The sequence below is a fragment of the Mustela nivalis genome (assembly GCF_964662115.1).
Source record: "Mustela nivalis genome assembly, chromosome: 13".
Classification (NCBI taxonomy): Eukaryota; Metazoa; Chordata; class Mammalia; order Carnivora; family Mustelidae; genus Mustela; species Mustela nivalis.
The window spans coordinates 9,758,482-9,771,543 of record NC_139032.1 but is presented as its reverse complement, the minus strand read 5'-3'; the positions used below and the strand labels follow the sequence as shown (position 1 = coordinate 9,771,543).

Genomic DNA, 13,062 nt, shown 5'->3' with positions numbered 1-13,062 from the left:
TTTGTAATGATTGTGCCAATTATTTGTAAATTGCTATGTCTGAAATGCTGGAGGGCCCCTCTACCAGCCTTTCCTATTCTGAAGCTCATACACACAGAAATTGCATTTGTCCTTGTAATTTGAACTTCCTCCAAAGATGGTTCTGCGGAAGAAAGGAAAATTTCAGGCTACCTTGAAGTGATCACCCCTGCTGATTTTTTTTTTTTTTTTTTTTGGAAACACATTAATGAAACTATTTAGTATTACCTTGAGTTTATTTCCTGGCGAGGAGAATGAGAAGAGAGGTAAACTATTCTATCCAAGTTATGACTGAGCCTACAGGAGAGGTAAAAGGAGAACATAACCACCAAGCCTCTGTGAGGTGACGTCTTCCCCTGATTCACTCTCGGTTCTGTGAAAGGCATCCTGTGTATTGGTCCCTACAAAGATGCCCCTGTCCTCGGGATCACAGAAGAATTTGCATTCAATCTCCCTAGGCTGTAAGTGACAGAACCCAACTAAAAATCAATTATGAAAAAAAATGGTGGTGGGGGATGAGATTTATCCATTCACATAATGCCAGCACAGGCGGCAGATGGAGTGTGGGCCTCGGGGTCTCCTGCGTCAACTGAGAGAGGGATGTCTCTCCTACTGTCTTTGTCTTTCTCTCTCCCTATCTCTCTCCCTCCCATTCTGTCTCTGTCTCTCTCTAAATATATATATGTACACACACACACACACACACACACACACACACTCAGGAAAGTAAAACTACAGACATCCACTTAAAAGTTTGTATTTGCTCTTCTCCTTCTCTGGAAACTAGTTCCAATTTCAGATAACTATAAAGGCTCAAGAAACACATATGGATTAGAAGAGACTTAGGAAATGCATCAATATGTAGACCTTGTTTGGATCATGATTTAACAAACTGCAAATAAAAAAAATGGAGAGGGGGAAATTTGGAACTGACTGTTTAATATCAATAAGAAATTTAACTGTTTAGTAACAATAAGAAATTTAGTAATAATAAGAAATAAGAATAAGAAATAAGTAATAATAAATTATATCATGATATTATATATCATGATTCTAAAAAGGCACAGCTGTGATATCATGAGATATCATGATATATCATGATATTGTATCTCATGATATCACAGCTGTGCCTTTTTAGAAATCTATCTTTTAGAGATTTACAAATGAAGTTGTATGATGTCTGGGGCTTGGCTGCCAAGTAATCCACTATTGAGTGGGGAGAGGTCGTAAGTAGGAGTAGAGGTGAAACCAGGTTGCCCATGACTTGAATGCGTTGAAACTTACATGATGGGTAAAGATGGTTCATGACATTTTTCTCTCTAATTTTGTGTGTGTTTACATTTCCCAATGAAGAGCTTTTAACAAAGGATCCCCAAGATTCAAATCCAGACCAGAGAGAGAGGTAGCCTTAGACACCCATGAATGTATGTTCAGTTTCTTCTCCAATGGTGGGGGGCTTCTTGTTTTCGATGTGTCTGCTCTGGTCACCCTGCAAGTGACCTGAGCTTGCTCCGAGGGAGCTGAGCTCCGTGTGGGTGTCGGGCAGTGCCTCCTTGGAAACAAGCCCAGCCCTTCCACCGGACAGGATGGCCAGCAGGATTGGGCCTTGGAGAATAGAGGTTAGAGTAGGTGTGACTTAACCACTCTGTGTCACCAAACCGGGTGTAGAGTTATCGGGAAGGCAATTCTGTTGCTATTTCTAAAAATGTTACCGTTGCTGTCGGGTATCTGGGAGGAGCTCCCATGCTTTATAGCCCAGGAAAACTTTATTAGCCCTGACTACATTCTTTGGAGCCTTGTGAGCTACAGACCACCAGTGTTGGACTAGTCTATGACAAGGGCAGGAATTCAAGTTTTCAGGACTTGGCACTGTTACCTTTGCATGCATGAAAATAATTAAGATCCCGTGATAGTTCAGGTTTGAATGTGAAAAGTTTCCTTAGGGACGTGGTGTTTCTCTTTAAGTCTTGAGTCCCAAGGCAGTAAAATAGAGTCCCAAATGTGGTTAGGGGGGTGGGGGGGAAAGGTGTATTTACCATTACTAAGTTGTTACTCATGTGTCATTACTAAGTTTCCTGTACTTAGAACTTCAGCAAGCTCTACCTGGATATGCCTGTGTAGAAGCTATATGTTTAGTCTCCAATCTGTTTAAGAAAATGGTCAGCTAGAAAGACACTCTCTTCTGAGTATCAGTGGTTTACATACAGCCTGCTGTGAGCTGTTCTGACTCAGGGTTCAAATATGAAACTCACTTTTTACTAGAAAAACTTGGCAGGAAAAAAGTTCTGAATGGGGACTTAGAGCAGCCAAAAAAAAGCAGTCCGCCACACCAACAATAGGTGTAATATTTTGCAGTGCTGCCTGGTGGATGTTACTCAGTCCTATTCGTGTTCCAATTTCCTTCCTTCCTCGCTCTGTCTCTTTGTCTCCAATGCCTTGCCTTCCTAAAGGGGAAATTGTTTGCGGTCAGCGTTGACTTCGAAGCTCGGGACTGAATAACAAACCCTCTTATAAAAGGCAAAGTGTTATCTGTCTGTTAGACATAAGGCCAATGCAGGTTGAGCGCTGGGCAGCAGCCTTCCCTTCCCTGGACTCACGCCCGCCGGAACCCCTCATGGAAATTCACTTATGATTTCTTCGCCATGTGATTCATAATAGGAGGATGCTGTGGAAATACGTCCGGTGCCAGAATGTCCAAAGGAACATCTGGGCAACAGAATACTGGTCAAGGTGCTGACCCTGAAGTAAGTCTCAGCAAGCATACTAACCACTGCACGGAGCTGATCTTGCCTTTTACAGACAAGCTGCGTCTGTAGGGACGGAGCTCGAATGGGGAGGGCCGTGGGGCACCCTTGTAACCGTGTGCGGCTGTGACATGATGGGAGAAGCAGTGTTTGGAGTCAGCTAGACCCAGATTCTAACTCTCCCAAGATTCTAATTCTCCCAGTGGTCCCTCCTGTGTCATAGCGAAGGCACACCCTGAAGGGAGTCATGGAAGGGAACTGAGAGAAACAGAAGGAACAGGGAAAGCTGGGCAGGGGGAAAAAAAAAAAAAACACCTGAAAAGGAGTGAATGGTGTACTTGAGTCCACTCTGACTAACTCATGAGTGCCGGTGGTGCGTTTCTCTTCCCAGCTCTGTGTCTAGTGACTTCCCGTCGGTCCTCACTTGAAATTGGCCACAGTAGGATATTTGCAACATAGAAATGAGAAAATGCTACAAATCAGAGCTTTTTTTCTCCCCCCCACAGAGACTTGTTTGTTGATTATTGAAACAGCGTTAAATGCTACTAAAACCCAGTCTCCATGCCGGGGACCTCAGAGGACCAGAGAGCAGTGTGAACTCCAGCAAACCATTTTAAGGGAGTCCCCACTGCTAGCAAGGGCCAGTTCTTACCATCTAAGGATACAAGCCCATTGTGGCCAGCTGTCTGTTCTGTTTTTGTTTTTGCTTTTTCAAAAGAAGCAGGAAATTCAGATTTTTCTGCATGATTTCCTGACTTCTTACATACCTTCTCATTTCCTTTTTAACTATCCTACGACCTCATGTCTGCCATCTGGATTCACCTGGTGGGCCAACTGTTTGCCACATCTACTTTATAGCAATTACCTCTATTTTTTTTTTTTTTGATGGTTTACTTTTAGAGTAGGAGAAAGTCCGCTGTCCTTTGTTGACGTGTATTAATTTGATACATGCAGATCAAAATATTACATACATTATTGAATACACATAAATGAAAAATTGAAATGTATGACCTAATAAATCACAGTAAATCCAGCACACAAACAGATTGTTGCATATCTAGTTGGAAGGGTTTGCATGCCTCTCTTGCAGACGTCTACTTTGGAGAATTCTTCCAACTTCAAATCACAGACTCTGGAAAATATTCAGTTGTAAAATGCTCTATCTGGGCAACAGTACATAAGCATATTATATTTTCATACCCCATTAGGAGGGTCATTCATCTGCTGAAGTCACTTCATGGCCCCTCAAATAGCACCTGGTTTGCAATTAGGGCACCTGGATCCCGGATTCAAGGCTGTATTTCAACCCTGGGAGCTTCTCTGGGTGTTTTAGCTCTTAGGGATAAATGATGTTGTTCCGCCAGGCATTCTTGAAGTTCTTACTTGCCCTAAACTTCCGTGATTCTAATGAACAGTTTCCCCAGATCCTCTCCTGAGAACACAAGCAGGCAGAGCTGCTCAACCGGTCGTGGGGGCTCCCTTGATGTGGTAACCCCTCCCCCCAGCCAGCTCTACCCAGCGGTGGGGGGGAGGGGCGTGAGGGCCTTTTGTCTTATACAGGGAGAGGAGCAGCTCATAAAAGAGCTCTCTGGCAAGTCTGGGCTACAAAAGGCAACCTCTAGCCCTTGCAGGCCCATCCGGAAGTGGGAGTGGGCTGGCCCTTGAACAGGGGAACTGAGTGGAAGTGACCGCTGGTCTCCTCTGCGTTGCTCAGGAAGCCCCCTATTGTCTGAGGCATTCACGCACCCCCACAGGATGCACATCAGGCCCCTGGTAGGTGCAGTAACTGTGCTCTTCAGGATTGGAGAAATTCTCCCTCCTGATGTCACTATGCCACCGAGCCTTCCAGATCCTTCCAATAAATAAAAAGCAGCAGTTCTCACAGGTGGGAAAACATGACCACTAAGACAGACATGTATTATGAGAACAAAACAAAACAAAAAAAACAACAACAAATAGAGCCATTTGGATTTCTCTTAATGATAATTGTCAGTTTTCTGGCAATGTTTTTCCCCATTGTCAAAGCAGGAATCAGGTAGAATTGAGGTGCACTTGGCCCACTCAAGTGTCTTAAAAAATAGTGTCCGTATCAACATACATCTGTAAGAGGAGCAATGTACCAAAGAGACTGTCCCACTTCTAACTACTCCAAATAAACCGGATTAAAAAAAAAAAAAAAAGCAAGTTCTTATAAGTAAACCTACAGTGTCAAAATTATGAATAGTAAAAATGTAATGGTAGTGTTAAAGACCCCCATTTCCCCATTGACACGGACATGCAGTATTCTGTTTTGACCACTACAGATTTTATCAGCTTGGGAATTTTTCAGAATCTGTTGAGATCTCTAACTGTCCCTGTTTTGCTTTCGAGAAACATGTAAAGCCTCAAGCATGTAGAAAGAATCAGGCTGGTGTAGAATCTGCAAATGTTTATAGCACCTAGAAAAAAAAAAAAAAGAGGATGGCAACAAAGTATTTTTCTCTTTTGCATTTAATGTGCAAAAATCTTTAATAAAAGATTTAATGCTATCTTATGTACAGTAACCTCAGTTCAAGGAGTCTCCTTGCTGGTGAAACTGAGTGCATCATTAAGTTTACTCAGATAGATTGACTGATTGATTGATTTAAATTTTATTTATTTATTTGAAAGAGAAAATAAGCAGGGGGAATGGAGGGAGTGGGGAGAGAGAGAGAGAGAAGCAGACTTCTGGCTGAGCAAGAAGGCTGATGCAGGCTCCCCAGGACCTGGAGATCATGACCTGAGCTGCCCAGGTGCCCCCCCCCAGCCCCCGAGCATGTTTTAAATGCAGATTTTGGGAGACCTTGCAGCACCATCCTTCCCTCTAAGAGATTATGGTTCACTGGACCTCAAGGGGGACAAAGAAACCTACATTTTGATAAACTTCTCATTTGCCTCAAAATTTAAGTTTCTGGGGACTACCCTTGTCCGATTCTTGGTTTGGGCTCAGTTCATAATCTCGGAGTCATGAGATCGAGCCCCATAATGGGCTCTGGGCTCAGCATGGAGTCTGCTTGAGTTTCTCTCTCCCTCTGCCTCTCCCACTCATTCTCTCTCTCAAATAAATAAATAAATCTTAAAAAAAAAAAGTCTTCTTTTTAGACAAGGTTACCCAGCAATAAGGCCATCCTCTCACACATGCCTTGAAACAAAATTTGGCCTAATTTCCATGGCTTCTGACGTAATGGTGGTCCAGGGCCTGGTTCCTGGTGCACTCAGCTAGCAGGATCCTAAATCACGGGTTGTTAGCCTGAGAAGCTTGGAACGTGTTCATCTGTGCTTCTCGTGTCTTCCGTAACATGTGGAAGGATTATGCTCTGGGTATGCGGTCTCCTCAAACCCACCATTTCAAGGGGAACGGGCGGTTAGGGCTGACATGCTTCTAGCTCTCACTGGGTCCCCACAGCTCTGATCCTGACCCAGCAACTCAGCAGCTCCCCAGACAGAGAAATTAGGAAAGACCAGACATCCACCCACACGAATGGTCCCACTATAAATTTATGCAAAAGCAGCAAAACTTTATTTAACTCTGAAATGCCTTGTCCCCTAGAATTGAATAAGAGGGATTCTTACCCTAGTAGTAAAGGGTAAACTGGGAATAAAATCTTTGACTCAACAGAGGCTTTACCATTAGAAAACACAGCACCCACAATGGTAAGTAGAGCCATATTGGATCCCACTGTGGTGCCATTCTGCCCTCTGTCCCTTGCATTGCCCCAGACAAGTACTTTTTAGGAGAAGGTGCCATCCAGCCCAGTCTCCAATGACTGGGCAATTTCCACCAACCTCCATCTTTCTCCACTAATATCCCAGTATGAGTCTCATCTGTGTGGAGTTATCTAAATATTTTGGGGGAATGGCGTACATGTTTAAGCAGTTTATAGAGCTCAGCACTTTCAGCAAATTCAAAATCATCTAAATTAAAATGCTATTTTTTTTTCTTTCTCTGACAGGTTTGAGATTGAAATTGAGCCTCTGTTTGCCAGCATTGCCCTCTATGATGTTAAAGAAAGGAAAAAGGTAAGGAAGCAAAGAACATTCCATCCTGGGGGGCACACTATGGCTCATGATTGGGGGGGGGGCGTGTTTTTCAGATCTCACTTCTCTGCAGCAAAAACACATCAGATTTGAAAGTAGATGACCTTTGACACATCTGGTCCTACTGCCCTGGCAGTTTTTGCAGGATTGATCTGGCAATGTTACCAGTCATTTATGTTCTTCGAAGAATCTTGAAGGGAAAGCCTGCCGGAGGTAGTGGCCTGTTGAGGATCGAGAGACCAAAGAAATAGCAACATATGGGATGACACATAAACAGGGCAATTTAAATACATTTTTGACAAGTTTGGATATATATGTAATGTCACCTCTGTTTGGGAGTTTTTGCACTGTGAGATAATCTCGTCACGGATGGTGAGGACCATGAGATGAAGACCTCACTGAATGTGATGTCCTTTTAATGAAAGAGATTTTGAGTACCTCAGCCTCTTCTCCAGGAGAGTTTTACTGTTTAGTCACTTTGTGAACCCCGGAGGAGGACAAAAACAACCCAGCCACAAAGGATGCTGTTGCCCCTTTGACCTGTAACCTCTCTGTATTTAAGGAAGTGTGTATCTCTTGGATAAATGTTCATAACAGCTGAGATGTACATCAGCTCGGGTAGGTTTACTGCTAAAACTGCCAACCCCTAAATTCCAAAATGTAAGGTAGTAACTGTCCCACGTGAGCGGGTGTCAGAGATTCCCTGGAGGACTTTGACATCTCAGATGCTGGGCTCCCGTCAGAGCGTTGGACTCCAGAGGTCCGGGGGAGCCCGAGAATCTGCATTTCTAACAGCTTCCTTGGTGATGCTGAACCTGCTGAGCAGAGGACCACATTTGGAGAACTTCTGGTTTAAAAAAGAAGTTTCTGTCTTGGTTTCTTAGCAATCCAGGGTGGCGTGGGGTGGGTGCTAGCTCAGCAGAGGTCTGCTGCCCTGTCGTTCTAGAACCCCTGCTGGCAGAGCTCCACCATCTTCAGTATGCACCCTCCCTAAGCCTTGTCCTTGGCGCTGTACTCCCCAAAAAGGGAAAAGATGGGTGGGGGAGGGCTGGAAGTGTTTCGTTTGTTGGTTTGTTGAAGTGCAGGGGGCATACTAGTTTTGAGTATACGGTGCAGGGATTTGACAGTTCTATACATTCGACAACACTCACCCCCTTACCTGTTGTTACCAGCTGGGTGGCTCAGCCCCTGTGCTCACAGCTCATTGGAAAGAACCTAGTCACATGCTCACTCCACCTGCAAAGGATGCTGGTAAATGTAGTTTCTGCCGAGCAGCCAGTTCTCAGCTACGACTCTTAGCGATGAAAGGGAGACCCGACTACCCAGCGGCTCTTAACTAACACGGCACTGGCGAGCCTGGCAGCACGTGGCCTGCCCTGCTCTTGCTCAGAATCTCGAATGGGGCCTCGCCACCTGCGACATGAGAAACACTCTTGAATTTCCATGCCTGGCTTCCTTCCCGGGTTAGCCAGTGAGCAGCTAGTGTCCTCGCTGTGAGCGACCCTCGCTCATGGCTCTGCGCGCTCTGAGACCTTTCTCAGGCTTCTCTGTGCAGGGCTCTCTCCCCAGTGAACCGTCATCCTCCAGCTCTGCCCATCTGTCCCTATCCAGGGACCCTCCGTGTCACATGCCTCCTGATCGCCGTCCCTCCACTGGATGCGACCTCCCACCCTCTGGAGCGTCCCCTGTGCTCTTCCGTGCGAGTGCGGTCCCTTATCTCTAGCTCCTACTAGTAAATGGCAAAATTGCCTTTTTCCTCATTCTTGACTGTAAACTGACTGGGGTGGGTGTGGGGCAGAGACGATTTCTTGTGTTTCTTTGCCGCGGTGCCCAACGCATCATTGGTATTCAGGAAATAACGGGTGGGATAATAAAAATGCAAATGTTTCCAGGATCATCTCTCCAGCAGCTCCAAGACATCTAGAAATTGCGACAAAATGCGTATCAGGTTTTTCCCCCACTCCTGGTCCCTTATTCTTGCGGCAACATTTCTTCATGGGTTCCTTACCCTTTAAACACACGTAGACCAGAAGAACAGCAGAGGTGACTTCTTCTTTGCCTTGCTCTTTGTTTACAGATCTCCGAAAATTTTCACTGTGACCTGAACTCTGACCAGTTCAAAGGCTTCCTGCGTGCTTACACGCCCTCCGTGGCCCCCTCAAGTCAGGCGAGATCCGCGGTCTTCTCCGTCACCTACCCATCCTCCGACATCTACCTGGTAGTCAAGGTAATTGAACGCAGGCTGGCTTGCACATTCTGCATTCGGAAGCTCTCCTCATTGCCTTATTCCCAGAGCATGTTTGCGGAAGAGAGGTCAGAACGGGTCCACATATTCTCCGAGAGAGTCACTTTGTTCATTTTGTTTCATGTTCAACTGACCCCTTTTCCTTTCCAAGCAAATCCTGTATCTGAAGCTAGCACAACTCTGGGTTTGGGAGTCATACACTCTTGGTTTTGAATCCCCGCTTTGAAACTCTGTAGCTATAGGACTTAGGGTGATTATCTAACCTTGCCAAGACTTCGTTTCCTTTTGTGGAAAGTGGAGGTTATAATACTGGCCTCAGTGGGCAGTTGTGATCGCAGAAGAAAGCCGGGCCCATTACAGGCTTTATTCCTCCTACCCTCAGTGGCCCTGTTCTGGGAGGCTACTGTGGAGGAAGTCTTGGAGAGAGTACCTGCTCATGTTCTTCTAGACACCTATAGAGAAATGTTCCCAAGTCCAGGCTTTGACAATTTAAGTTGTGGCCTGTGGTTTCCAAATTTCACTCTCCCTTTGTATCACCGTGTCACAGACTATGACTTTGTATGGTACAACTCAAAATATGTGGGACAATTCCAAGTAGAAGACTGTGCATGCTCAGCTGTACTCTTTGCTGATGTAAGAAAACCAGAGGCTTTCTCTGCACCCCAGAATGACTGGTTAGAGGTTAACAATGAATATTGGGTATTTTACTTAGCTTAAGCCAAATATTTAGTTTTATTGACTGTTTACTCCAAAATTGTAAGTAATAATAATAATAATAATTTAGGTTTTATTTCACATCCATGCAGAGTTCCAGGCTTGGAACATTTTCTAGTTAGCACAGTGTTTTACTTCCAGGATCCCAACGATTACCCCATGATCCCAAGAGAGCAACCTAGAGATTCCAAGAAATTAAATGACTTACTGGTGTCTAATCTCCACAAAGGCTAATGGGACTAACGCCACTTGTTTTTCTCTTCAACCTCCAAGTAAAGCTACATTTCCTTGGAACCGAGGGTTGGCAAATTTCAGATCTCTCCTTTTCTTTCTCCCAAACATGGTGGTCACATTTCTGGCCAGTCAGATCCTTCACCTGAACCCAAATGGAAGAAGATACTCGACAGGCTGACATTCATTCGTATTTCCAGCCAGTTAGCCAAGTGAAAAGCTGCCGCATTCCATGCCTTTCAGTTTCTTTCCATGTCTGTTAAATCCAGAGAAGCGGCCCTAATAGGAAATACAAGCGAGACAATTACAGATAATTTATTCTATTCCTTGATTCATTTTGTGGAAGGTTTTGGTCCCTAACCCGACTTTTACGGAGGCCATATCTCTTTTTTACATTGTAAGTAATAATAAAGAAAATGAGCTTTTCACTTCTTACATATGTCTCGTGGGTTCTGTTTTATAAAATAACTTTTATAAAAGCATTTTATATTGCATTTTTTATTGTAGGCATAATGCATGTTTATGGTTTAAAAATAGAAAATACACATAAGCATTAGGAAGAAGATTAAAAATAGCACACAATCTCACCATACAAAGATAACTACTGTTAACATTTGCTGTGTATCTACTATCATCCTTTAGCTCAGCCTTTATGATTTTTTCTTTTTTTTACAAAACTGTGTAGTACTCTTTTTTTTTTAATTTTTTTTTTAAGATTTTATTTATTTATTTGACAGAGATCACAAGTAGGCAGAGAGGCAGGCAGAGAGAGAGAGGAGGAAGCAGGCTCCCTGCTGAGCAGAGAGCCAGATGCGGGACTCGATCCCAGGACCCTGAGATCATGACCTGAGCTGAAGGCAGCGTGGCTTTACCCACCGAGCCACCCAGGCGCCCTGTGTAGTACTCTTCATGCTAATTTTTTTCACCCTAATTTTTTAATAAAAAATAGCACGAGCATCTTCCCCTGTCATCAAGTACTGTGACAAAACCTCATTTTGATGGTTGCATTGATGTCATTATATGGGTATAATTCATGAGTTTTGTTTTAATATTTTTTTTTTTGTTGTTGGTAGATTGAAAAAGTCCTTCAGCAGGGAGAGATTGGAGACTGTGCCGAACCATACATGGTTATCAAAGAAGGTGATGGTGGGAAGGTATGACGCTTTGGCTGTTACTAAATGGTGATATCTTAGAATAAGCAGCTATTTTTTTGGAAGTTCCACAAAATAGTAAAGTCCATAATATGTCCGTAATATGTCCCCATATGAGACATTGATAAATTATGTCTTTAAAAAGAAGAAAGGAAAGCTGGTCATGGATAACTTTTTTTAAAGGAATAAATTCTTGAATTCAACAAATGACATAGACACCAGTGTCTGAAAAGAACTTGGCTAGGACAAAAGCCACATCCTGCTGTCTTGGTTCCAAGGCCCTGACCCAGGTTGGGAAGGCCACAGAGACCTCACGAAACTAAAAGATATCAGAGCTCTGCTGGGCTTTCTCAACAGTCCCAGCCCATTTCCAAATATCTTTTTTGGTGTGGTTATTTGGAAATAGGCTGAGACTTCTGTACGGGATAAATTCACTGGGGCAACACAGGTACTGAGCCTGTGAAAAGGACATCTTTTCTCCGCATCCATTTGCAAAGGTTTCCAACGTGACTCTTAAAACACAGCCTTTCTGGAAGAAGGCTTGGCTAAGGAGCACCCTGTTCCAGACTCATAAATTTCAAATACAATTTCTTGAACTCAAGGCATTCATTTTTTAAAAACTACCTTCTCTTTTGAACTCAGAACACCTTGGACATGTTACCAACCTAATAAGGACGTGGTGAACCATTATTCATTTTTCTAGAGTTTCCCAAGGCAACTTTTGAAAAGTAGACTCTCTTGACAGCTTGGTATTTAATTTGTAAAATATTTCATTCCAGAATTTTGTTGTGCAGATCCAAGTCTTAGAGCTAGCCCCTAAAAGCACTTGTTGGTTAGGTTGGTTAGCTGGGATAATGATACTTGGACTTTTTTCTTTTTTTTTTAGCTGAAGGTATATTTAATAATTGAATGTTGACTTTCTCTGAACTCTTCGATTTCTGATCTGTATTCTCTTGTCAGCAAGAATCCTAGCCTGAGTCGTGTCATTCTCCTGCCCATTCACCCTTTTTAATTAGTAGGGTAGGGACTTTGGAAGTGGCTGTCATATCCATGGCAGAGACCGTTGACTTGGTGCTGGCGCCATATTGTTTGTTTCTGCTTGTGTCTTTCCGCTTTCCTCTAGAGTAAAGAAAAGATTGAAAAACTAAAACTTCAAGCAGAAGCCTTCTGCCAGCGTTTGGGGAAATACCGGATGCCTTTTGCCTGGGCTCCCATAAGCTTAACAAGTTTCTTCAATGTCTCCACCCTGGACAGGGAGGTAACCGATGTGGAGTCCATGGTTGGTAAGATTTTTCAACTGCAGTGGGAAGGGGAGGGGTCCCCAGTGCACTGACTCTGAGGTCAGGGGCTTAGGAGTGGGGGCTCAGAGTGCAGTAAGGTGTGGAGAGTAGGAACAAAGACGGTAAATAGAATGAAACACGTTATGACTGACTTACGAACGCTTGATTGGATGGTGATCCCCAAAACAATTACCATGAACATCTGTGGAACTTAAATATACTCCTGGAGTAAGACTTTTGGTTGGAATTTTCTGGACACTCTGACACTATAAAAAGTTAATTTTCAGTAGCTGCCTCCCTTTCAAAGTAAAAGTTTTGAAATAACAAAGTACAGTAACTATCTATAGTGGCTTAGACAGTGCCACCATGGTTGGCTCTTACAGGCTTCAAAAAACAGAACTCAGGTTTCTCAGCATAATTTCCAGTCCCTTCAAAAAAAAAATTTTTTTCCCCTAGTGTAATGAAAAAGTAGAGGCCAAAAGAACATTTCTGTTACTGTTCCAACTTATTTAGTGTATTTCTCCTTTTCATCACCTCTCCCTGGATCTGAGTCATTAACTTCCCGAACAGTTTGGGTATGGAAGTGTCCAGGGGGGTTCAGAGTTCTCAAGCTGACCCACCCA

General features: G+C 43.7%; 1 protein-coding gene across 4 annotated transcripts in view; it reads left to right on the top strand.

Annotated features, from left to right (window-relative positions):
* Positions 1–13,062, top strand: part of DOCK8 (dedicator of cytokinesis 8) — a 202,456-nt gene that overhangs the window by 83,034 nt on the left and 106,360 nt on the right. For all 4 annotated transcript variants that reach the window (XM_082696632.1, XM_082696631.1, XM_082696634.1 and 1 more), the window contains 5 exons: positions 2,677–2,762; positions 6,734–6,800; positions 8,896–9,045; positions 11,082–11,162; positions 12,283–12,442. In XM_082696632.1, coding sequence (XP_082552758.1) covers positions 2,677–2,762; positions 6,734–6,800; positions 8,896–9,045; positions 11,082–11,162; positions 12,283–12,442 — 544 coding nt within the window. The remainder of the gene's footprint in view (positions 1–2,676; positions 2,763–6,733; positions 6,801–8,895; positions 9,046–11,081; positions 11,163–12,282; positions 12,443–13,062) is intronic.